At 48.3% G+C, this 20,881-nt stretch overlaps 7 protein-coding genes across 7 annotated transcripts; 3 read left to right on the top strand and 4 right to left on the bottom strand.

The window, feature by feature from the left end:
* Nucleotides 1–76: 76 nt before the first annotated feature.
* Nucleotides 77–2,289, bottom strand: GGS22DRAFT_167324 (peptidase M16 inactive domain-containing protein). Its single transcript, XM_047961976.1, has 2 exons — nt 2,113–2,289; nt 77–2,033 (listed from the first exon to the last, which is right to left on the bottom strand). Exons 1-2 carry the CDS (start codon nt 2,248–2,250, stop codon nt 426–428), a joined length of 1,746 nt encoding a protein of 581 aa, XP_047817395.1. The 5' UTR covers nt 2,251–2,289; the 3' UTR covers nt 77–425.
* Nucleotides 2,290–2,486: 197 nt separating this feature from the next.
* Nucleotides 2,487–3,702, top strand: GGS22DRAFT_167321 (putative S-adenosylmethionine-dependent methyltransferase of the seven beta-strand family). The gene is made up of 2 exons (XM_047961975.1): nt 2,487–2,716; nt 2,771–3,702. Exons 1-2 carry the CDS (start codon nt 2,667–2,669, stop codon nt 3,543–3,545), a joined length of 825 nt encoding a protein of 274 aa, XP_047817394.1. The 5' UTR covers nt 2,487–2,666; the 3' UTR covers nt 3,546–3,702.
* A 305-nt stretch (nt 3,703–4,007) lies between these two features.
* Nucleotides 4,008–6,577, bottom strand: GGS22DRAFT_32843 (armadillo-type protein). Its single transcript, XM_047966822.1, has 8 exons — nt 6,346–6,577; nt 6,175–6,280; nt 5,969–6,120; nt 5,421–5,912; nt 5,108–5,367; nt 4,944–5,044; nt 4,548–4,885; nt 4,008–4,484 (listed from the first exon to the last, which is right to left on the bottom strand). The coding sequence occupies exons 1-8, from the start codon at nt 6,409–6,411 to the stop codon at nt 4,125–4,127; spliced, it is 1,875 nt and encodes a 624-aa protein (XP_047817393.1). The 5' UTR covers nt 6,412–6,577; the 3' UTR covers nt 4,008–4,124.
* Nucleotides 6,578–8,059: 1,482 nt separating this feature from the next.
* Nucleotides 8,060–10,228, top strand: GGS22DRAFT_167318 (phenylalanyl-tRNA synthetase beta chain). The gene is made up of 2 exons (XM_047961974.1): nt 8,060–8,212; nt 8,299–10,228. The coding sequence occupies exons 1-2, from the start codon at nt 8,160–8,162 to the stop codon at nt 10,073–10,075; spliced, it is 1,830 nt and encodes a 609-aa protein (XP_047817392.1). The 5' UTR covers nt 8,060–8,159; the 3' UTR covers nt 10,076–10,228.
* A 397-nt stretch (nt 10,229–10,625) lies between these two features.
* On the bottom strand, nt 10,626–13,984 carry GGS22DRAFT_167317 (phosphatases II). Its single transcript, XM_047961973.1, has 2 exons — nt 13,518–13,984; nt 10,626–13,439 (listed from the first exon to the last, which is right to left on the bottom strand). Exons 1-2 carry the CDS (start codon nt 13,530–13,532, stop codon nt 10,935–10,937), a joined length of 2,520 nt encoding a protein of 839 aa, XP_047817391.1. The 5' UTR covers nt 13,533–13,984; the 3' UTR covers nt 10,626–10,934.
* A 262-nt stretch (nt 13,985–14,246) lies between these two features.
* On the top strand, nt 14,247–15,934 carry GGS22DRAFT_167315 (ribosomal protein S3). The gene is made up of 2 exons (XM_047961972.1): nt 14,247–14,471; nt 14,654–15,934. Exons 1-2 carry the CDS (start codon nt 14,449–14,451, stop codon nt 15,408–15,410), a joined length of 780 nt encoding a protein of 259 aa, XP_047817390.1. The 5' UTR covers nt 14,247–14,448; the 3' UTR covers nt 15,411–15,934.
* Nucleotides 15,935–16,723: 789 nt separating this feature from the next.
* On the bottom strand, nt 16,724–18,864 carry GGS22DRAFT_195234 (DUF803-domain-containing protein; the record flags this gene model as incomplete). Its single annotated transcript, XM_047965637.1, has 7 exons — nt 18,295–18,864; nt 18,187–18,230; nt 18,089–18,114; nt 17,924–18,014; nt 17,613–17,864; nt 17,258–17,549; nt 16,724–17,195 (listed from the first exon to the last, which is right to left on the bottom strand). The coding sequence occupies exons 1-7, from the start codon at nt 18,348–18,350 to the stop codon at nt 16,724–16,726; spliced, it is 1,233 nt and encodes a 410-aa protein (XP_047817389.1). The 5' UTR covers nt 18,351–18,864.
* Between the last annotated feature and the right edge of the window lie 2,017 nt (nt 18,865–20,881).

Genomic DNA, 20,881 nt, shown 5'->3' with positions numbered 1-20,881 from the left:
TGAAGGACGTAGCTCATGGCATGGCTTTTGAACATGACCATGCTACCGTAGCGTCGCAATTTGCGAGTTAATTGACATGAGGCGTCCCGTCTTACCTCCCTACAAGATCCATTTCCGTTTCTTGCTAATATACCCGATCGGGTCGATCCCCGGCGTAAGACAGTGAATCCACGATTTCGCATTCGACACCAAAAGCTTACGCGGCGATTGTAAGGATCGTAGGTCTATTCATGTAAATACATGATCCCATGCATGTCGTTAGTATTATACACCTTTGTACATCATCTAGCATCTAGAGTAGAGTAATCCAAATGTCGAAATCCGGCAGGTCATATCGCCAGGATCACGGATTACCACCATATGGCCAAATACCTTGCCGCCTTTACCGTTAGATGGAGAAATCCAGACGGCCGGTTCTATGCCACTCATCGTCTACCCAAACCCCATTTGAATATCCTGTCCTGGATTTCTTCCCAAGATGCCTGTCTCGAAGACCTAAAAGGGTCCTGTACCTCTTGTATTACCACAGTAGGGGAACCGCTCCCCTTACCATTGTTTTGTACTAGTCCTCCCACGACCAGCTTCGCCACGCGGCGCAAGTCCTTGACCGTTAATTTTTCAATCTTTCGGCACATCTCTTGTACCGGTATTTTACGCCCGTGCACCTGTACCTGTCTGCCCAAGTCCTCCAACTCGATCATTCGGCTCTCGAGGTTCATAAGGAGACTGGACCGTAGCTGGTTCTTGGCGCGGCTCACTTCTTGCTCTTTTAGGCCCGCAAACCCGGTTTCTAAGGCGAGCGCCTTAAGCTCTTGACACATGACATTAAGCATGTCTGACGTCCGCTCAGGCTGGCACTGGGCTGCGATACCGAACAATCCGGAATCGGTGTAAGAATGATTGAAGGCCTGGCAAGACTCTACCCAATGGTACTGATTTAGGACGTTGGTGTACAGTCTCGAATACATTCCCTTCCCGGGTCCGCCGGCAGAGAAGGACCCGCCACCACCGAGGAGGGTGTTAAGCGTTGCAAGTGCGTAGATGTCGTCCGATCCGATGGGTAATCCTTCAAAGGCAAGGTGGATATATGTAAGTGTGGGTTGGTGAGGGTTGGGCGATGGAGGTTGTGGTGGAAGTGAGACGAAGCCACCGGTATAATGTGAAGGCATAGCGATTTGTTCCACAGTCGGCGCAAAAGCCGAGTTAGAGACGGACGCATTGAGGCTTGCGGAAGTGGAGAGGTTCTTGAAGAGTGGTATCCTTGACATAATGCCGGATGATTGTGAAGACGAAGATGTGGTAGATGATATTGAAGAAGATGAGGCATCAGTTATGTCCGATGGTAATGAGCTGACAGAGGTTTCTGATCCCGTTCGTGACAAGATCGGCTGTTCGGATCCCTTCATACCTCCAAAGAAGGTTGATGCTAGTTCCACAGCTTCAGAGTGCGGAATACCGGCAAAGGCCACGACAGTCCTCTCTGGGCGATAGAAGGTGTTTCTATATGTGCGCAGAACTGAACTGTTGATTTCTGGTATGCGTTCTCTCGGAATTAACAGTGGATTACCGAGAGTGTTACCCTTGTAAGCGGCCATATGTACCAACTCGGGTATGATTAAGTCTGGTCTCTTCCATATCTCGCTAATCTCATATTCAGCTGTTAATAGTTCTCTTTCAATTTCTTCTTCCGAAAGTCGTGGGTTTTGTATCGTGTCGGCGAGAAGTTCGGTTGCTGTCGGAATAGTAGAGTTAAAGGTGGCGGCTTGGTACATGATGGACTCTCGGGAGGAAACACATTGTACGTTCCCCCCTAGAGTCTCTACCATTCTCTGCATCTCTTCCGTGCTTTTGTTCTCGGTCGACTGGAAGGCCATCCGATCAACGATGTGACTCACTCCACTTAAGTAATTATTCTCGAATCTCGAACCGCCTTCGATGTACACGCCAACACCGGCGAAGGATCCGGGGAGGGCCTCGGATGCCACGCGGACTCCATTTGGCAAGTATGATATCTGGTCAAGGTCTGTCGGTTCCTGTTCATAGTTAGTTATAATGCTCGGATCAAGTTACATAAATGTGGTATGACATGGCAAAACATGGGAAATCGCATACTTTCCCACTTGGCACATCCACAGTCGTAGCCAATGTCCGGTTCTGAAGTGGTCGAATTGGTCGAAATGACCTAGCACTTGCTCGCGCAGGAGAGGCGATGCCTCTGTTTAAGTATCTTGACAAGCGCGCACGATACATGTTGGCGGCATTGAATTTTATGGGATTAGTAAATTACAGAATTAACTGAGTGACGACAGAAAAGTTTAAGAATTATGCTTATCGCCTTATCGATCGTATCTAACGGAGTTTTATTTTAGTCATCTTGGCAACCGTATTTTATCGAATAGCGGATACCGCCTTCCGAATTGGTTGACGTAAATTTCTGCCGTATGCCCCTCCATCCGATGCCACTTTCTTTCAATTTCAAGCTTAATACTGTACTTAGCTGGGTGGACTATAGATATGTACTAGGTAGTTCACGACTCAGTATAATCGATATGTCTCTCCTACGCAGTTGATAGTTTTATATTGTCATATCAAAAATATAATCTCTATAGTTGCTTAATCTTCAAAACTCCTTATAACTACCTAACTCAACCGAATCCTCATCGATAATGACCAAACTCACACATCTCGAGCCCTCCGAGCTGGGCACGAAGGAATAGTACGCCCTGTTATACCGACCACTCTACCTCCCACATAGCTAACCCACCCATAGCTGGGACAACCTCTACACAACCGAAATAACCAACCACACACACAACCCCTCCGACACAGGCACAGTCTGGTTCGACGACTCCGACGCCGAGACCAAACTCATCGACTTCCTCAGCAACCCAGACCAACCTGCCACCATCTCCCTCTCCCAACGCACAACCACATTCCTAGACCTCGGCACCGGCAACGGCTCGCTCCTTTTCGGCCTCCGCGACGCCGGCTGGACCGGGCGAATGCTCGGGGTAGACTACTCGCAGCAAAGCATCCAATTTGCGCGACGCCTAGCACAATCGCGATCCTCTCCTCCCTCCTCAACCTCCTCCCCAGATTCCTCGTCCTCGCACTCGCTAGACGACAACGACGCGCAGAACATATACTTCCTCGAGCACGACATCCTACACACCTCGCCCACCGAGCTTCTCCTAGACGAACAGTCGCAAGGTTGGGACGTGGTGCTGGATAAAGGGACATTCGACGCCATCTCGCTATCCTCCGAAACCGTCGCAGGAACGGACCGCCGCGTTGTCGAGTCCTACCGCTCGAAGATCACGCCTCTAGTGCGCGAAGGGGGGTTATTCCTCGTAACAAGCTGCAACTGGACGGAGGCTGAGCTACGAGGGTGGTTCGAGGGGCCCGCTAAGGAAGAAGACGACGAGGAAACGAGGAAGTGGCGGTTCGAGGAGGTTGGTCGAGTCGAGTATCCGAGCTTTAGCTTTGGTGGTGTTAAAGGGCAGACTATTAGTAGTTTGTGCTTTAGAAAGGTGAGGAATACCTAGAGCTAGTATAGGTACCTAGTATATACCTATAATCTACTGCCGCTTAGGTGAACATAAGCGCCTCGGACCCGGATGATAGTCTGGCAGTTAGGATCAAAAAAGGAAATGGAGAGATACCCCTATTAACAATATCAAGATAACCTACGAATTAAACAAGAAAAAGATTACTGCATATTTAATTTGGTTTGACTGAGATCTATTAAACTCATCATGATTCTTTTTTTTCGTTCTTTTTATCTTACACGCACCAGGCAACTTTGCCAAGATGATGATTAGGCCCCTACCGGGCTTCTTCGTGGTTCTCGATGACCATCTATAGGAACTTGTGCAACTCCCAAGTCCCATTTATGGGCGCAGTGCCGAGCGGAACACAAACCTCCAAAAATGCATGACCTTTGTGCGTGTCTCCCATGCGACTTCTGATCTACGAACCCTCCAAATATAATGGGCTCTCAAGGACCTTTTTGTACGAACTAGTGTGCTGGACAAATTCGGGATGACTATCTCGCGAGAGCGTGTAACTATGACACTCTAGGACGTGGCCGCACGTTTGGGAGGAGTTCTCTTTAAGTCTCTCATCTACGGCGACGTGTTCATAGGCTCTCCACCCATCCCGGGAATCACTGCCACTGCCATCGTCGCGAAGTAGCGCACATCCACATCATCGTCCTTCTGCAACTTTTCTAAACTCGGGAGGATCCGCTGTTGGATGAGCTCGGTCGCGCGAGGCGAAGGTGTCGTGGACGTTGTCGGAGTTCCGGCCTTTTCCAAGCTGTAGATCGTACCCTCCTCCGGAAGTCGCTTTAGAACGTCGATAAGCACGGCGTACGTCTTTGCCACGTTGAAGCGGATGTTGGGAATAGCATCTTCGACTAGCTTCTCCAGCATAGGGAGAATCGATTTTCCGATGACATCCAAACTGACAACAGTAGCCAAAGTCTACGCATAGTGATGTTAGAATACATACTCTAATACCTAAACATAACAAAAAAGATTACTTACCGTAATTGCGAAGCAAGTCGTCATTCGGTATAGGTAATTCGGGTGAGAGCCCATAGCCATCACCTTGGGAATTATTGCTTCGCTGGCCCACTCAACGCCAAAGACCTCGGTAAGCTTCTTCAGGTTATGGGTCGCAGCCTCACGGATAGAGAAAACGGTATCTCCAAGCCAACCCATACACAACGAACTCAATTTCTCATCGAAGAACTTGACGCCGAGCTGGCTTGCGAGAAGAGGGATATACTCGATGATAGCGAGTCGGACTCTCCATTGCTTGTCTTCCGCGAGTTGCACAATAGCTGGTAGGAGAGATTGGGAAAGCAGATCAATGCCAATGACTAAAGCGTGTCAGAATAACGAATGTTTGTGAATAAGGATCTGTATGGGTGGGTATACCTTGGTTGACGAGCTCAAGCTTGGATATGATGTGGAGGCGCACTTCGGGGAACTCGTCCTTTAGCATCTGCAAGAACATCGGAAGAAGGTGATCGATAGTCCTATTAACTATTAGTAATTATAATCCCAATACGATCAAATGATTTGCTAGACATTTAACATACTCTTGCTTGCCAAGAATAGGTGCTAGCCCACTAATCTGAGTACCGAGGGCAGCTCGGACGTGCTGAGACGTGTCGGATACAAGATCTTCGATGGAACTCATGATTTCGTTAAGCAGAGTTGTCCTATCGACCAAATTGCAGAAACCGGGAATCTGGCCAGCGATGGCGGTTCGGACTTCAGCTTCATTGTCCTTCAATAGTTTGACAAACGATGGGACCAGGTCTCGGGTGACGACTTCTTCATCTACGGCCTTCGCAATCTGTATCACCTATTATTAGTATATGCCATATAAAAGCAAACCCGAGTCCATACCTTCTCAAATCTATCGGCAATCATATATCGGACTCTCCAGCTCTTGTCCTCTATCAAGTTACGTAACGACGTGAGCAAGACGCCGTGGCTGCCTTGTTGTTCTTTGGGCACGACCTCGGCAATCGAAATGAGTATTTCCACCGTCAGTAATCGGACACTATCCTGATCATCCTGTGCAAGGTGTTGGAAGAGGGGTATCATTTCGTCGACGACGATAGCCGCGGGCATCTCCTTCACAAATTTGGCCATGTTAGTGGCAGATTGTCTTCGCACCATAGGTGTCTCGTCGTGTACTAGGAGGCCGAATTGTTGGCGAAGTTGCTCCTGGACAGGAGGGGAGACCTTCTTGTAAGGTGTGGTGAAAAGACCACATCCGGACACTTTAGAGGTAAACCAGTCGGCCTTGGCGAGGCGGATGGTTAAGGGGATGAAGTATTCTTCAACCTGCTGGGGCGATAGGTCGTTGCAGATCTTGTTGAGGGACTCGACAGCCTGCAGTAAAGTGTTAGTAGACGATGATAAGGATCTGCGAGGCTGTCGGGACGGACCTTATCCCGAACAACGGGCTCTTCGATGGCTGCGAGGTTCTCGAGGGGGGAGAGGAGTACGTGGCCATACTGAGGGCCACCGACGTATTCGATGAAGCTGCCCAGCTCTTCACTGAGGGCTACGAGAACTTCGTCCTCATCTTCGACAGACTCTAATTATGGGGTTAGACGTGTTCTTAGTTCGAGCGCGGGGATCACTTTCTGACCGTCTAAAAAGGGAATGAGTTCATCACGAGTGCGCTCTGCACCTAGAGCAAGCGCAATTGTCGAGAGACGATGAATGGCGTTCAATCGTAGAAGGACATCGTCGTGCTATAAACAAAGTCAGATGTTGAGATACTAGTGCGTCGACTAGGTTGACTATGTCACCGCCTTACCTTTAGTTCATCGATGAGTACGGCGATGGGGTAAAGCTCATCATTCGCATTTGGCGCGTCAGCCATGTTTGGATGTGGCTATTCGGTTGTAGATACGAGGGAATTATGTAGGCGTAGAAGCCGGCAAGTAAGAAAAAAATACCGGCTAGGTTGCGCTGCTGATCGCGTGGGTTGGAGAGGGTAGTGGTGGTGGAGTGATGCAATGAGAGTTAGGTCGATGTCGGGTCAATTTGGCGACTTGGGAACCGGATACAAAGATCGACGTCGCTCGTGCTTCGACACCGAAAAATAATTTATCGAACTCGCCAAGAAAAAAAGATTTTTATCTTAGGTCTTTATGTAGGTTCGTCTCTTTACTGTTGATTTCGGGTTGGTAATTAGATCATCGAGGGGTATCATCAAGTATGGAGGTTCGCTTTGGGTGTTGTGGATTGTGTTGTGATCAAGAAGAAAGATGCTTTTGGTGGAAATAGGTCTAACGCGGGCTGGAGCTTTACCTGCCAAGGTTACCTCAGGTATGGCTTGTAAAGGCTTGTGAGAGATAACAAGGGGGGCAAGGCAACTAAATATGTGGCTTAGGCGCCTGTAACGAGATTGAAATCTCTGTTACCCAGATACCTAGTACCTAAGGCTGCTACAATGTAAGGTTCTTACCCTCTGAATCCTGCCACCATTTTCCACCACAGCTGCCCCACACTTGACACTTTGAATTTTAGTCCCAGTATGCACTTCCCCGCTCTAGGAAATCCGATCCACAGCGTTGTAGTACGCTCTGCATCCCTAAATCATGTACCTAGTACTCTTCACCTAGTATCAGTTTCATGTATTTTAATTCCAGTCTTTATAATACCGTTATTTTATAAGGCATTACGTATTCTTTTCATGATATGTACCTAGTATAGAAACATATTAATTTGCAAAATTAAAGGAACTATTAGTGCCTGGTATTCTTCTAGCGATTAATTATATTCTAAGGTCAGATCATAGCAAGATCTGTGATAGCAGAAGCTACGCCATAACGTTCAAATTTAATCCAGATAGTGATAATGGTAAGCTGTGATGTCACTCCAAAGCTCCATCTATATTAGACGGGGGATTTGTGATGTCTGACGATTTATCGAATTCTCGACCTGCAAATTAGAGAGAAGGGGGTCAGAAATAGATAGAGCTGATTGGAGGGACCGCGAGCTCTATATCTTGTTTTAGTGATGTAGGAGACAGAGTGCTGCGCATGAGATATCACTATATGACTCGTCTGCATGTGTGCTTTACGGGGTATACAATACATTATATAATAGCTACCTACATTCTAGATACCTATGCTACCATGTCTCTTGTCGAGTAAGTCAAAAGGGTTCTACTAACAGGCATCTTTACAGATATATATACTAGGTAAATATTAATAAGATGTAATACAAGATGCCATCGTATCTTGTGTTGTGTGCTTTGTGAGAGGAACACCCTTGGAAGTCTTTGTTTTTAGCAGCTCTGTCGCAAACTGAATTACTGGACGTACTACGCTGTAAGTGAGATAAACCGAGTCCCCATCGTTAGATGTGGCTAGTGCTTAGGGGTACAACAGATTCCGTACCCACTATGATAAGCTTTAACGTTTTAACCCCTGAACCAAGGTTATTGTATTATCCGATATTCATGGTGGGGTAGTAAACTGCGACGCAAATGAATTTGTGAAATTGCTGGTGACTCAAACAATCACATTTCACATTCAACGTCTAACGTCCAACGTCGACCGAATTGCGCAAATCCCCTGGTATCTTGGCTCTACTCGACCCTTTGAAAGGGCTACATAGAAGATGCCTACCATTTCCGTCGACAAGTATGACCTCTTTGAGGCTCTAGGTCAAAAGTTCGTGACCCCTCTGCCCCTCTTCTAACCCAGCCTGAATACGAAATATGAAAATCACCCCGCCGCTAACACACAACAACGTATAGATACACGACCGAGGAGTTTGAAGAGCTTTGCTTCGAATTTGGAATTGAATTAGACGAAGACACCGAGAATGATGATAGACCTATCGTCGATGGCGTTCAAGAACCTCCCCAACTTAAGATCGAAATCCCCGCCAACAGATATGACATGCTTTGCTTCGAGGGCATTGCTCTCATGCTCAACATCTTCCGGGGAAAACAACCCACACCCAACTTCAGATTGGCCCAGCCTGCAAGTGGCGATCTGGAGACCATCACAGTCCTCGAGGATACTATGAAAGTTCGACCGTTAGTTGCTTGCGCCATTCTACGTAATATCAAGTTCACCCAGAAGAGCTATGACTCCTTCATTTCATTACAAGACAAGTTACACCAGAACCTTGCGCGAAATCGTACTTTAGTCGCCATCGGAACACACGATCTAGACACCATAAAGGGCCCTTTCACATATGAGGCGCGTCCGCCGAAGGACATTAATTTCGCGCCGCTGAACCAAAGCAAGAGTATGAATGGAGAGGAGTTGATGGCATTCTATGAAAAAGACCGACATCTGGGACGATACCTACACATCATTAAGGATAAGCCAGTATACCCCGTCATCTATGACTCAAATAGGGTAGTCTGCTCACTACCGCCTATCATCAACGGCGACCATTCCAAGATTAAGCTTAGCAGTACGAACATCTTTATAGAATGTACCGCCACAGACAAGACCAAGCTGGACATCGTCATCAACATGATGGTGACCATGTTCTCCGTCTACGCCGCCGAACCTTTCACCATCGAGCCCGTCAAGGTCATATCCGATCACAACGGACAAACCCGAATAACGCCCAACCTTTCGTCGCGCACCGACACCGTCGAGATCGATTACCTGAACGGATGCCTTGGCCTTTCGGAATCTCCCGAGAGCATCAGCAAGCTGCTTTCCAAGATGGCCCTGAGCGCCCAACCTTCCAGCGAGCACCCGAACAGCGAGATCGAAGTCACTATACCCCCAACGCGCGCCGACATCCTCCAGCGATGCGACGTTATGGAAGATCTGGGCATCGCCTACGGTTTCAACCGACTGCCCCGCATGTCCGTAACCAAGACCGTTGGAGCGCCCCTCCAGCTCAACAAGCTCGCGGACATCGTGCGCCTCGAGTGCGGTATGGCCGGATGGTCCGAGGTCATGCCCCTCATCTTATGCAGCCACGACGAGAATTTCGCATGGCTGAACCGCAAGGACGATGGCAAGACCGCGGTGCGCTTAGCCAATCCCAAGACCGCCGAGTACCAGATCGTGCGTACTTCCCTAATCCCCGGCCTACTCAAGACTATCCGCGAGAACAAGGGTCACAGCGTGCCAATCCGCGTCTTCGAAACGTCAGACGTCGTTTTCAAGGACCCAACCGTCGAGCGCCGCGCCCGCAATGAGAGACATTTCGCCGCGGCATGGTACGGCAAGGCGTCCGGTTTCGAGGAGGTGCACGGTCTGCTAGACCGCGTCATGGCCATGTTGCGCCAGGCCTTCATCACCCACGATGAGGGGCTGACCGGAAAAGAGGTCGACTACAAGGTCACGGCTACCCCCCAGAAGCGCGACGGGTACTGGCTCGAGCCTGTCGACGACGAGCCGACTTTCTTCCCCGGTCGCGCGGCGGCTGTGTACGCACGTTTGGACGGGAAAACGGCGAGGATTGGGGAGTTCGGTATTCTCCATCCGACTGTTCTTGAGAATTTCGAGCTTAAGTACCCTGTTAGTACGTTGGAGATTAATCTTGAGGTCTTCTTATAAGGGGAAGACACGGGTGTGAGGATGTGGAAATAGGATAGCCTAGAGCTCTATACCTAAGTACAATTACCATGGATGCTATCGAGGACAAAAAAGATGAATGATCGGATAGGTGTAGGTAGTGAACCCTAGCTGAATAGACAGAAGGAACAAGCATCTAGTCTGGCTCTATGTGACTGAAGTCTGGATTCTTTGGTGTTCATGTGTGATTCGTAACCTATTTTTATTCCATGGTTCCAGGAAGAGATTCTCTACTTCGAGATCTATATACGTACCTACCAACTACGTCTGTTTATCACCATGTCATCTAAATACCTGAAATCATATACATCTCAATTCTTCCTGGCCTTGCCACGTATGGTTATGCAGTACACAATCCATCTACTCAATACGTACGCAACACTCTCTCTGGGCACCTTCGTAGTGGCCACAGACCAGCATATACCTACAACCAAGCGATCAGCACAACTCAATCCTCTCACAGCATTGTATCCCCTATCTATTTTCTACATATACCTTCCCCTTCCCCCTTCCCATCTCTCTCCATCCGCCCTCCCCATTATTCATATCAACAGCATCAACAACATCCACAGCGCGGTACAACACCAATTCTACCAACTCCAAATCCAAGGTCATAAAAATGTTCACATTCCATTTCGTTTGATTTCGTATTCCCTATTTCATAATCAACTCAACGATAGCCTCCAGCCCTACCCGCATACTCGCCATCCCGTTTACTTCCAACCCCATCCCCAAGGGCTCTTCAATAGGACTAGTTACGTTACACCACCCACAAAGCCACCAAACCCGCCCCGGCTCCGAGGCCATTGTATGATGACGATTACTTAAGCGAGCAAGCGGACTACGCCAACCCCACAGTCTCCTTATCGCCGCTTGGCGTCGACATATCCGCCATCTCCTGCTCCCCCTTCGTGGCAGCCCCTTTCCTATTATCGCTGCCACCACTACTTCCGCTTCTGCTTAGACCTAGACCTACGCCATTGCCACTCCCATTCCCGCTCTCCCCGGTCCCGGTCCCGAATAATCCGCGCCCGATCTCCAGGCCCACAACTCCATCCCTAATCTTCGCGAGATTCGTTGCGAAAGCACCCGGAGTGTCCGCGCTGGCGCTATGTTTTAAGGTTCCTATAACCCTTTCCTCCGGCGTGAGAGCCTCATGTGCGGATTCCACACCCGTAAGCACGCTCTTACTAGTTGGCATGCTTGGCGGTTGAGGTTGAGGACTTGGTGGGGGCCGGGGGGATCTCGTATCACTTGACGGTGGGCTGGAAAATCCGCCTGGCATGTTGCCCATGCCGTAGGTACCAAGCCTCTCGTCTCTAGCCGCCGCCAAGTCGAGGTACTCGTTCATCTCAGCGTCCGAGCGGCCAAAGAGCTGGTGCCACCATCGTACATCGGATAGCTTCGGGAAGAGCAGCCTCTCGCGGCCGCTTTGCCGGTCGTCAATCGTAGCGTCGTAATCGCGGTTGATAAACTCCTGTTTGCGGGATAGGAAGTAGTCCCACACGGATCTCGTCCTTTCACTCGCGTGGGCGTCCTTCCGGGCTTTCTCGCTATTCCATAGGAACGTTCCATATTGCGCAGCATGTAGGTGATAGAGAAGCCGTCGTAAGAAGCGCTCATTATACTCGAATCGATTAGGATGTTGCCGCAAGATTTGGTAGGTAGCATCGAGGAATTGGTGAAAGACGGGGGATATTTCATTTGGTTTTGTAATTTCGTTGGCTTCTGGGGGGCTAGGCGTAGGTTTCTTGACCTGCGATGGGTCTTCAGGGGGCGATGCGATGCCGTCACCGTCGGATTCAGGATTACTATCATTATTGCGGCTCTTGTTGAAGAAACGCTTCGCACTTGCGAGCGCATTCTCAAAAGCCTCACCAGCACGGCCATCCGAGTCTCCGGGTTGGATTGTTGAACCAGCTAAGGCATCTTTCTCGACCACAAACCATTTTTCGTGGTTTAGGGGACCAGAACGCTGTTGGAACATGTGTCCGAAAGAAAGCCAATCTTTTTCGATGAGCACAATGAATCCCTCGATAGTTCGGTAATAAGGATCTAACATCAGCTGTGATAGGGCTGAGAGTTGGCTCGTGCGATCCCAACCATCCGAGCAGTGAATCAAGACGTGCGAGTGTTTTATACCCACCTGCCGTGCTATCAAGGCCGATCCGTCGAGAATGCCGGTGATATGTTTCAGCCATCCACTCTTTGCCAGTAATTCGCGATTCGGTGGTAGGCGAGAAATATCACCGTCTTTGAGCGCCTCTATGACACTATTGAGGGACTCTCTCATGACGTGAATATTCTCAATATTCAAATAGGCCTTCTTCGCGAATTTATAATATTCCATATTCTCTGATCCCTTTCCCATCGCCTGCATGACAACCGCGTTGATGGTTGGTCGGGCATCTACAATAAGATTACTTTGCTGCGCGCCGTATACCAGCCGCTTTCCAGTTTTCGAATCGTAGTTATTATCGTCGTTCCCAGCAATCAGTTCATCCTCCATACGTTCAGTATCTGAAGTTTCTGTCTCGAAACTTTCTCCGCTGAGATCTGCCTGACTAGAAGCTGGACTTGGCTCCACCGTATCCGGGACGGGTGCGTCTATTCCGTTAAATTCGACGGTAGCCGAAGCGGAAAAGCACGCGCTGACCAACTTCTCATCTTGTATGCTTCGATTTCCCCTGAAACCTACCATAGGTTGGGAACTTCGCGTGATGGAGCAATTATTAAGAGAGTGGAGATAAGTCAATACGGGTATGCGTTGTCTAGATCGGTACGTAGCAGCATATTTTATGACGTTGTCGGATATCTTGGAGGGGACGACGAGCATGTTAGGGTAAGTCGGGGAGAAGGTGTAGTCCTTATTTATGGAAGATATCCTCCATCCTCTATCAACAGATTTGGTGCTTATCCCCTGCCTTCGAAACTCGGCTCTCGGGTCGTACAAGTGCCATCCATTGAATGGTTTCTCAGGTTTCAGGGGTTGGTAACTAAAGGCGTATAGCTTCTCAATGCTACCGAGTCGGCATGTGCGGTTGCGAATATACTCAAACGCTTCTCGCGCATGAACCTCGTCGTGGAAGTTGAGGTTCATGAAGGTAAAATCCCGACATCGAAGTCGTATCGAAGAGGGCCGGCCTGTTACACTAGGACATGGTCTAAAGACACAGTTCCCGATTATGGGGTAAGCGATATAAACCTCGCGAGTCTTCGGAGCATTCGGCTGTGGTGCCGCCCCATCGGGAAGTATATTAGGAAATACGAATATAATGTGGTGTTCTGTCAGATGGAGTTCGCCAGAGTATTTCTCGCCGCCTCTTATGGCATCGACATTGGGTATCTATATTGGTAGATGAGTATTAGCGAAAAAGTAAAGAAGACTGAATAGAAAATGGAGGCAACAGAAGAAGGACCCTACCTTTTTAATGTGCATCTTCGAAGCCGTAAAAGTAATAGATTTACATGAAAAGAATCAAAAGAGAGGACTGCACGTGTTGTCGCATTTGTTGGAAGGAGACAAACCCTTTAGGTGTCTGAGAGCCTTCAAGGCTGATCGGAGATCCAGATCAACCAGTTAAAGCTCCAGGCAACAAATGGTAGTGTAGTGTACCCAGTACCTGTGTAGGTAGAGCTTCATGGATGTTGGTCTGTGAATAAGAATAGCGAGGTATAAAAGCGTGATGGTAAGCAGCTACACCATGGTGTATTCTGTGATGTATTCTAAGTTGACTGAGTTGGCAAAGCATCATATGTCAAAGGTCTGTTAGTCTTTAGAGTGGTCACATTGTTCAAAAGTTCGTCCCGCGTTAAGTGCATCTAAGCATCTAAGCTGGGTGCTAAAAGCTAGGTAGGCTAGAACGTCAATCGCTTTGGGCTGACTTCCACTGCACCACCGTTACTGCCCTGTAAGTTTGAACGTGGGGCAGCTGGAGGTACATTCTATTTGTATATATGACGGGCGTGCAGGGCATACGTAAGGCGAGGCTGATAAATTGAATTGCATGTGGCTGATAACCGACGTCACAAATCGATTTCATTGTTCGTTCGGATAGTACGTACCCAGGTAACCTCAAAAGAGTGGGGCTTGTTATTTTAAGTCTGTCCTTTTTCCACTAGTCGCATCCCGCTCGCTACCTCTTATCTAATCGTCTTTTAGCTTGAAGCCCACAAACCTGAACCCTAAGCCAAAAAATTCACAGGCAAAAATTACTCGTCAAGCAACTACCCCGAATTTTTGTGAGGAACTACAACTTGATCGATCTGGCCGTCGACCAACTTTCCCTCTTCAACCTTCGTAACCCGCACATTCAATTCTTCGTCAATCGTCATCACTCCGACAAACCTTCAAGATGGCTGTCCCAGGAACCCAAATGTGAGTATTTATTAAATCTACATTTTTCTGATTTTAAATCTATGATCTGGTTGTCGCAAATAGCAAAACCAGTACCCCTCCTAAGCGATGCGAAATTCCACATTTCGCGATAGCTTCCATCCATCTTTCGCCTTCCACTCTACTATCGGAACTCCGACATACTAATTTATCGCGATGTACAGTTCCAAGCGCAGAAAGTTCGTCGCTGACGGTGTCTTCTATGCCGAGCTGAACGAGTTCTTCCAGCGCGAGCTGGCTGAGGAGGGTTACTCCGGCGTCGAAGTTCGCGTCACCCCCACCGTGACCGACATCATCATCCGCGCCACCCACACTCAGGAGGTTCTCGGCGAGCAGGGTCGCCGCATCCGAGAGCTCACTTCCCTCATTCAGAAGCGATTCAAGTTCCCCGAGAACTCCGTCTCCCTCTACGCCGCCAAGGTCCAGAACCGTGGTCTCTCCGCCGTCGCCCAGTGCGAGTCTCTGCGCTACAAGCTTCTCAACGGCCTTGCTGTCCGTCGTGCCTGCTACGGTGTCCTTCGCTTTATTATGGAGTCGGGTGCCAAGGGTTGCGAGGTCGTCGTCTCCGGTAAGCTGCGCGCCGCTCGTGCCAAGTCCATGAAGTTCACCGATGGCTTCATGATCCACTCCGGTCAGCCCGCCCGCGACTTCATCGACAGCGCCACCCGTCACGTTCTACTCCGCCAGGGTGTGCTCGGAATCAAGGTCAAGATTATGCGCGGTTCCGACCCCGAGGGCAAGGCCGGCCCCTCCAAGTCTCTTCCTGACGCCGTCACCATCATCGAGCCCAAGGAAGAGTCCAGCATCGTGACTCCCATGAGCCAAGATTACGGCGCTAAGGCAGCCCAGATCCAGGCCCAAGCCGAGGCAGCTCGCGCCGCCGAGGAAGGTGGCGAGGAAGCCGCCCCCGCGGAGGAATAGATTTGAGCAGTCGGTGCTGGACTCCTCAAACCAATCTGGTAAATTCTGGTATTGAACACGGTTAAAGGCGAGAGATGAACACTGTGACGAAGGGACGTGGTTTTTTTTGCTCTTACGAATGACTCTACGAGGGCAAAGAAAAGGGAAGATTACTTCGGCGTACTTTGATCATCATTTGCATTGCAGGGACGGGAAACACAAACCGATGGGTTGCGATTCTTCTAGGTCGGCCGACGCGATGTTGAGCTGGACTATGCTACGATAATAGCAAATCGTTACACGAATTTCCGAGATTTCTTGTGACTTGATTTCATGATGTGCTAGTGATATGCTTCGATTGGCAAACGTGGAATACTTGCTTATAGGGGATTATTCAACTTCTTGGCTTCTCTGACATCCTGACTAGGTAAGTAGAAGGTGAATGTTGGTGATAATTACCATCTTTGTAACAGCGATATAAAATCTACATATGTCGATATAATAGAGGTATCCGAGTTATTAAGATAAATTACATTCCTTTCCCGAATCAAATCAACGTCATAGATACAACAAATGCTCAGAATCGAACACGAATGTAGATATATATACGACACGTTGGAAGATGGCGTAAATTAGTTACTCGCTATCTCCTCGCAAGCTAGATAACCTACATAAGTCCCTCGAACAGCTCGGCGGCGGCTACCTATTTGCTGCCCACCCGCCAACCTAGGAACCCGCCATGCCATCCCGTCTCGATTCCCATGCCAGCACACCCAACCCTTTGCCGCTGTTGCTTTAAAAAAAAAGAATAAATCAGACAAGGGGTGAACAGAACATGTTCGTCGTCTCTCTTCCACGCGTGGTAATCATACAAAACAAAAAAATGTTGGGCTAAATGATCTCTCACAAACTCAAGAAATAATTGGGGTGGGCCGGCAGCTCGACTACCTGTTTCTCAAGCCCCTGAACGAACCGGATTCCTTGTCCGTACGCCGAATCTTGTGTGCCGGAAGGGGTACTTCCAAAGTGACCTATGTCCCCCGGAACGCCGCGGTGAGAATCCCAACCAAGAACCCTAAAAAAACGAAGTTGCCTTTCTATACTCCTTTATCGAGCCGAATATCCCTTCCTCAATATTGGGAAGGGAGATGGCTGCCATTATACACCTTAGGTTCCAACGTAAAATCCATGATATCAATCGTGTCCACCTGTGGGATTGAGCTTTTTAATGCTTGCGAAGAAGCGGTTCGTCGAATGAGAAAATATACAATGCGGTCGTAGAGATCTTGGTGGAGATGCTTAAAAAGATGCTAATCTTGGTATGTCGACTTCTATCACTCTCCCGATTTCTTCCGGCTTTGCAACTCGATCGATTCATGGACTTTCGGTGGTCCCCCATTTCTCCTTGTCGACGGTTCGTCATCGCTATCAGAGGTTAGGTCGTTAAGGCCAAATTCGCCCTGTTCTAAGTCATATGCGCGCATGAGTCCTTCTCTATCGGACTGTCCTCGACTTCCTACGCTCATCCGGGAACCCGTACTACGGCGAGCTTGCATGCTTAGACGCGTCTGGAGGCTCGAGATCATGTCGGTACCGGTAGCATCTGTGCTCTGCCCGGCGAGCATCCTCGTTCCGTTAGGATCACGACGCGAGAGATTCAACAGGTAGACACCAGTGAAGGTAATAAGGAAACCGCACAGCAAGGAAAGGGTATTGACAACGTCAGTAGTGTTAAAACCAGAAAAGAGGATGAACGAAGCACATAGGGTGGCGGTAGTGAAGGTCACATAGTAAAGGGGGTTAACTCTGTGGGTGGGTTGGTATTAGCTTCGTGTACATTATCTATGTCCTGTTAGAGGGGATCTTACATTTGCGTGCTGAACTGGCTGAGTGCCTTGTTGAAATAATTCATCTGGGTCAGAATGCACAATGCAGTAAGAATCATGAAGATATATGTCGAGGCGTGGGTGAACTGGTTGTTCCCCGCAAACGTGAGCTTTAGCGCAATGCCAAAGGCTTTTACGGACATGACGGAAACGGAACCGACGGTAGAGCAGATCGAGAGGTATATCAGGGGGTTCTTTTTGCCATGAAGTGGAGCAATCTTGTAGATCATGACGGTCGCGAAGATAGCCACAGCCGTGCAGTAGAGAAGGAACCCTGGTGATCCATATTAGTCTATAATTCAAGGGAGACCCTATGTTATATTCGAGCCCGACTTACCCGGCCTAAGCGCATATCTAAGGATAACTTCGATGGTCTGAATATCTTCATCGGGAGGTGCGTGGAGGACGATGATGATGGCGCCGAGCAAGCAGATGGCACATCCAAGTTTGCCCAATGTTCCCAACTCTTCCTTCAGGAAGTATGACCCCAAGACGGCTCCTATTAGGACGGAGAGCGCACCCAAAGGTGTTACTAGAATGGCTGGTGCGAAGGCATATGCAGCGAAGTTACAGACTTCTCCGGTGATCACTAGAAGGGGTCGCATGTTAGTCCATCTTACACGGTTATCCTCCCATTCGTAGTCTTACTTGTTGCCATTCCGGCCCACCACATCGGATTCCTTAGATAGACGTAGCCCTCGCCTTGAAAGCCATGTTTCTCTTCTGCTTGCAATAACCCCTACGTGGCATTAGTACGACTTCCCCCTGTAGAATGTCGAAGGACGACGCAATCGTGGATATGTGTTGCAGTACCTTCTTCGTTATTACAAAGCTCGTGCCTATGGAACAAAGAGTATGTTAGTTTCTACATCCTGGGGAAATATTTATCTACGAGCACATAATGGACTTACCAATGGCTAAACTTGAGGAAATAGCTAATGCCAATCCGATGTATCTATTCAAAAGTCCATATTAGCCGATTGTCGTCGATGGCGAAACCGATTATAATCTAAGGTCACAGTCGCTGAATGTGCAGGGGTGATTCGTACTTCTCGTCTAACATCATCGTGAACATAGGTATATGGTTGCGACCGCAATCGCAACGTCTAGTAGAAAATGATCGGTAGGGAGGAAAAGGGAAGGGAAGGAAGTCGTCGCAAAACTAAATTTGATGGCTCGCGCCGGGCGAGGGCAGCACCAACGAAGAATAGTCAGGTGTTCGTGTTGCGCCTCGATCAGCAGAGATGCCACGAATACCCGAAAGAAGCGATCGAATCGGTTGCGCCAGTAAAAAAAGGCCGGTGGCTGACGGTCGCACGTAAATAGGTATCGGCTTAGAAGAAGGCCGGGGGGCAACGATGGAAGGGTTTATTGATTTGAAACGAGACCAGGAAGAAAAAGGAATTCAAAGGGAATGAATGAATATGTCTATTTCTTTTTTTCGCTATATGGGAATAAACCTTGAGAAGTCGAATAAGTTGAACAAGTTGAAGAAATTTGGGTTTTGTCTTGTGGTCACTAAGAACACTTAGATTCGGTAGAAAGTAAGAGAGAGCTTGCCCTGCATGGACATTGAAACCGCAACTTCCTAGTTGTACTGTAAAAGGTGGGAGACACTGGGGTTTCAGAGGTCTTCGGACAGGTACGGGGCAGGTGCAGAGCGTACACAGTACCTTGGTACTCGCAATCAATACCCCGACGTACCTAAGGTACTCGTGGCCGCTAAGCCAGCCACCCCAGTTCTGCCCAGTTGTGCTTTGCATAGGGGGCATCTAGGGGCGTCATCGTCCGTTTACTACAATTAGAGATGCGCTAAACGAAACCCTTGCCCCCCGTAATTTGACTTGATATGCACTTAGCCTGGAGAAACGATCTTCAAAGTCTAGATACATCCATACACCCATATATTTTTACATACCATAATCTGGCCATGTATGTAACTTCTAACTTACCAGATTAAACTTCGAGATTGTTTCCTTCAACATTAAATGTTTTGATAAACATTCTGGTATTAATTGAATACCCATATATCCAGGCACCTACATTATAGGCATTGTCCTAGACTCCTAGACCTTGAACACAGTATAAGAGATATGGATGAATATGTATCATGGCAAATCACGAGAACCAATCACCTCAAAAGCGGCGCGAAACTAAGAATTCATAAAAACACGATGTCGAGTCACAGAGCAGATCTTCAATGTACCTTACCGCATCTTGAAACCTTGAAACCCTCGTTGCCCTTGCTCAGGCTTGCTGCCCTTTTCAGAAAGAATTTAAGCCAAATTCTCTTGATAGACCCGCAACCTATGAGGCTGTGCCTCCCCCCTTGCAAGTTTCCCAGCTTCCCAGCTCGCAGCAACACGTACATACTGCACATATTGATACTATTACAGCACCTACGCTGTATATAGTACGAGAGGCCGTCGACTGATCCGTCCCAAGCTAAACCAAGATAACCAAGATACCTCGGCCTTCCAAGCCATCTTCCAATCCGGCATAGCTGGGCGGGTGCTGTGCGGATGGAACTGATGGAACTGGTTTCACAAAACAATCCACTTCCCTGCTCCCTGTTTTTCGTCCTGTTTGTTTCCTGTTCCTGGCGGTTGATCATCGCTAAATCCGATCGATCCCTACCCAGGTACATCAATCGCAATGCAATTAACTCCTTTTGAGGCTGTTGAAGTGCCGATGGCTGTCCAACACGGTCTTCTTTACATCTGTACCAACCTAGTCCTCGTATTGTGGGATAGGATGTATAATGTGCTGACTGCATGTATACTTAAACGACTTCATTCGTGATACGATAAACTAGGCCAACGGTGTAAATTACAGATGACGAAGCGTCTCCACTTACAGACACAATTTTTTTCTTCCTATTTTTACGCCTCATCCGAATTATGATATCGATAACTACGACTACGTATAGAATAGGTACCTAGATACTTAGTAATCACAAAAAGTACCTAGTACTACTAGGTAGGTGAGTACCTCTGAGCGGTTCGTGATGAAAAAGGTGTGATTTGTATTGCTAGTAAGGTGCATGTGCATAACTAGACCCTCCAGGAACTAATATGTCGGTCGAGTTGATGTACTGTGACGTGTCCGTAGCTTCTACCTATTTAGTCAACTCCGTTACGAAGTAGAAACTAGGTAGAGCTGCCGACGACTCGATTTTAAGCTACCCCCCTCCACAATACAATAGCAACCTCTATGACAGGAATCCTCACCCTCTATAGTCAGCTAAATCACCGACTACGCCATAAACGCCCCCTATTATGATAGCTAGCCGCGACCCAAATTTCGTAAAATTTTCCCTTTCCGAAACTCCTTAATATCTCCATTCCTTTGGCCCTCCGGTACAGCGATCACCTATTTCCTGCGAGAAGTAGACAGGCACCACGGGTATCAAGAACGACAACGCATCTGACGGGATAAGGAGGAAATAGTAGTTATCGTCACCCCGCCGTGTGTTCATCGTGTGTTGTGTCGAAGTGATCGTAGGGGATCTTACGGTTTGACCATTATCAAAATAAAACTTACCATCGGGAAAACCAATGCTGTTTTCCAGCATACTTCGGCACTGCATCTGTGTTAGTATTCCGA

This window comes from Annulohypoxylon maeteangense (assembly GCF_022496945.1).
Source record: "Annulohypoxylon maeteangense strain CBS 123835 unplaced genomic scaffold GGS22scaffold_12, whole genome shotgun sequence".
Lineage (NCBI taxonomy): Eukaryota > Fungi > Ascomycota > Sordariomycetes > Xylariales > Hypoxylaceae > Annulohypoxylon > Annulohypoxylon maeteangense.
The sequence above is the reverse complement of the archived record's forward strand: the minus strand, read 5'-3'. Positions and strand labels throughout refer to the sequence as shown.

What these genes read in the sequence shown, in the direction of transcription:
- GGS22DRAFT_167324 (XM_047961976.1), bottom strand. Translation starts at nt 2,250, where the DNA reads ATGTATCGTGCGCGCTTGTCAAGATACTTAAACAGAGGCATCGCCTCT. An exon ending in TGGATGTGCCAAGTGGGAAA is followed by an intron (nt 2,034 to 2,112) that starts GTATGCGATTTC and finishes AACTATGAACAG; the next exon opens with GAACCGACAGACCTTGACCA.
- GGS22DRAFT_167318 (XM_047961974.1), top strand. Translation starts at nt 8,160, where the DNA reads ATGCCTACCATTTCCGTCGACAAGTATGACCTCTTTGAGGCTCTAGGT. An exon ending in TTTGAGGCTCTAGGTCAAAA is followed by an intron (nt 8,213 to 8,298) that starts GTTCGTGACCCC and finishes AACAACGTATAG; the next exon opens with ATACACGACCGAGGAGTTTG.
- GGS22DRAFT_32843 (XM_047966822.1), bottom strand. Translation starts at nt 6,411, where the DNA reads ATGGCTGACGCGCCAAATGCGAATGATGAGCTTTACCCCATCGCCGTA. An exon ending in AGCCCGTTGTTCGGGATAAG is followed by an intron (nt 5,913 to 5,968) that starts GTCCGTCCCGAC and finishes ACTTTACTGCAG; the next exon opens with GCTGTCGAGTCCCTCAACAA. An exon ending in TTGCCGATAGATTTGAGAAG is followed by an intron (nt 5,368 to 5,420) that starts GTATGGACTCGG and finishes TAGGTGATACAG; the next exon opens with ATTGCGAAGGCCGTAGATGA.
- GGS22DRAFT_167321 (XM_047961975.1), top strand. Translation starts at nt 2,667, where the DNA reads ATGACCAAACTCACACATCTCGAGCCCTCCGAGCTGGGCACGAAGGAA. An exon ending in GAGCTGGGCACGAAGGAATA is followed by an intron (nt 2,717 to 2,770) that starts GTACGCCCTGTT and finishes ACCCACCCATAG; the next exon opens with CTGGGACAACCTCTACACAA.
- GGS22DRAFT_167315 (XM_047961972.1), top strand. Translation starts at nt 14,449, where the DNA reads ATGGCTGTCCCAGGAACCCAAAT. An exon ending in GCTGTCCCAGGAACCCAAAT is followed by an intron (nt 14,472 to 14,653) that starts GTGAGTATTTAT and finishes CGCGATGTACAG; the next exon opens with TTCCAAGCGCAGAAAGTTCG.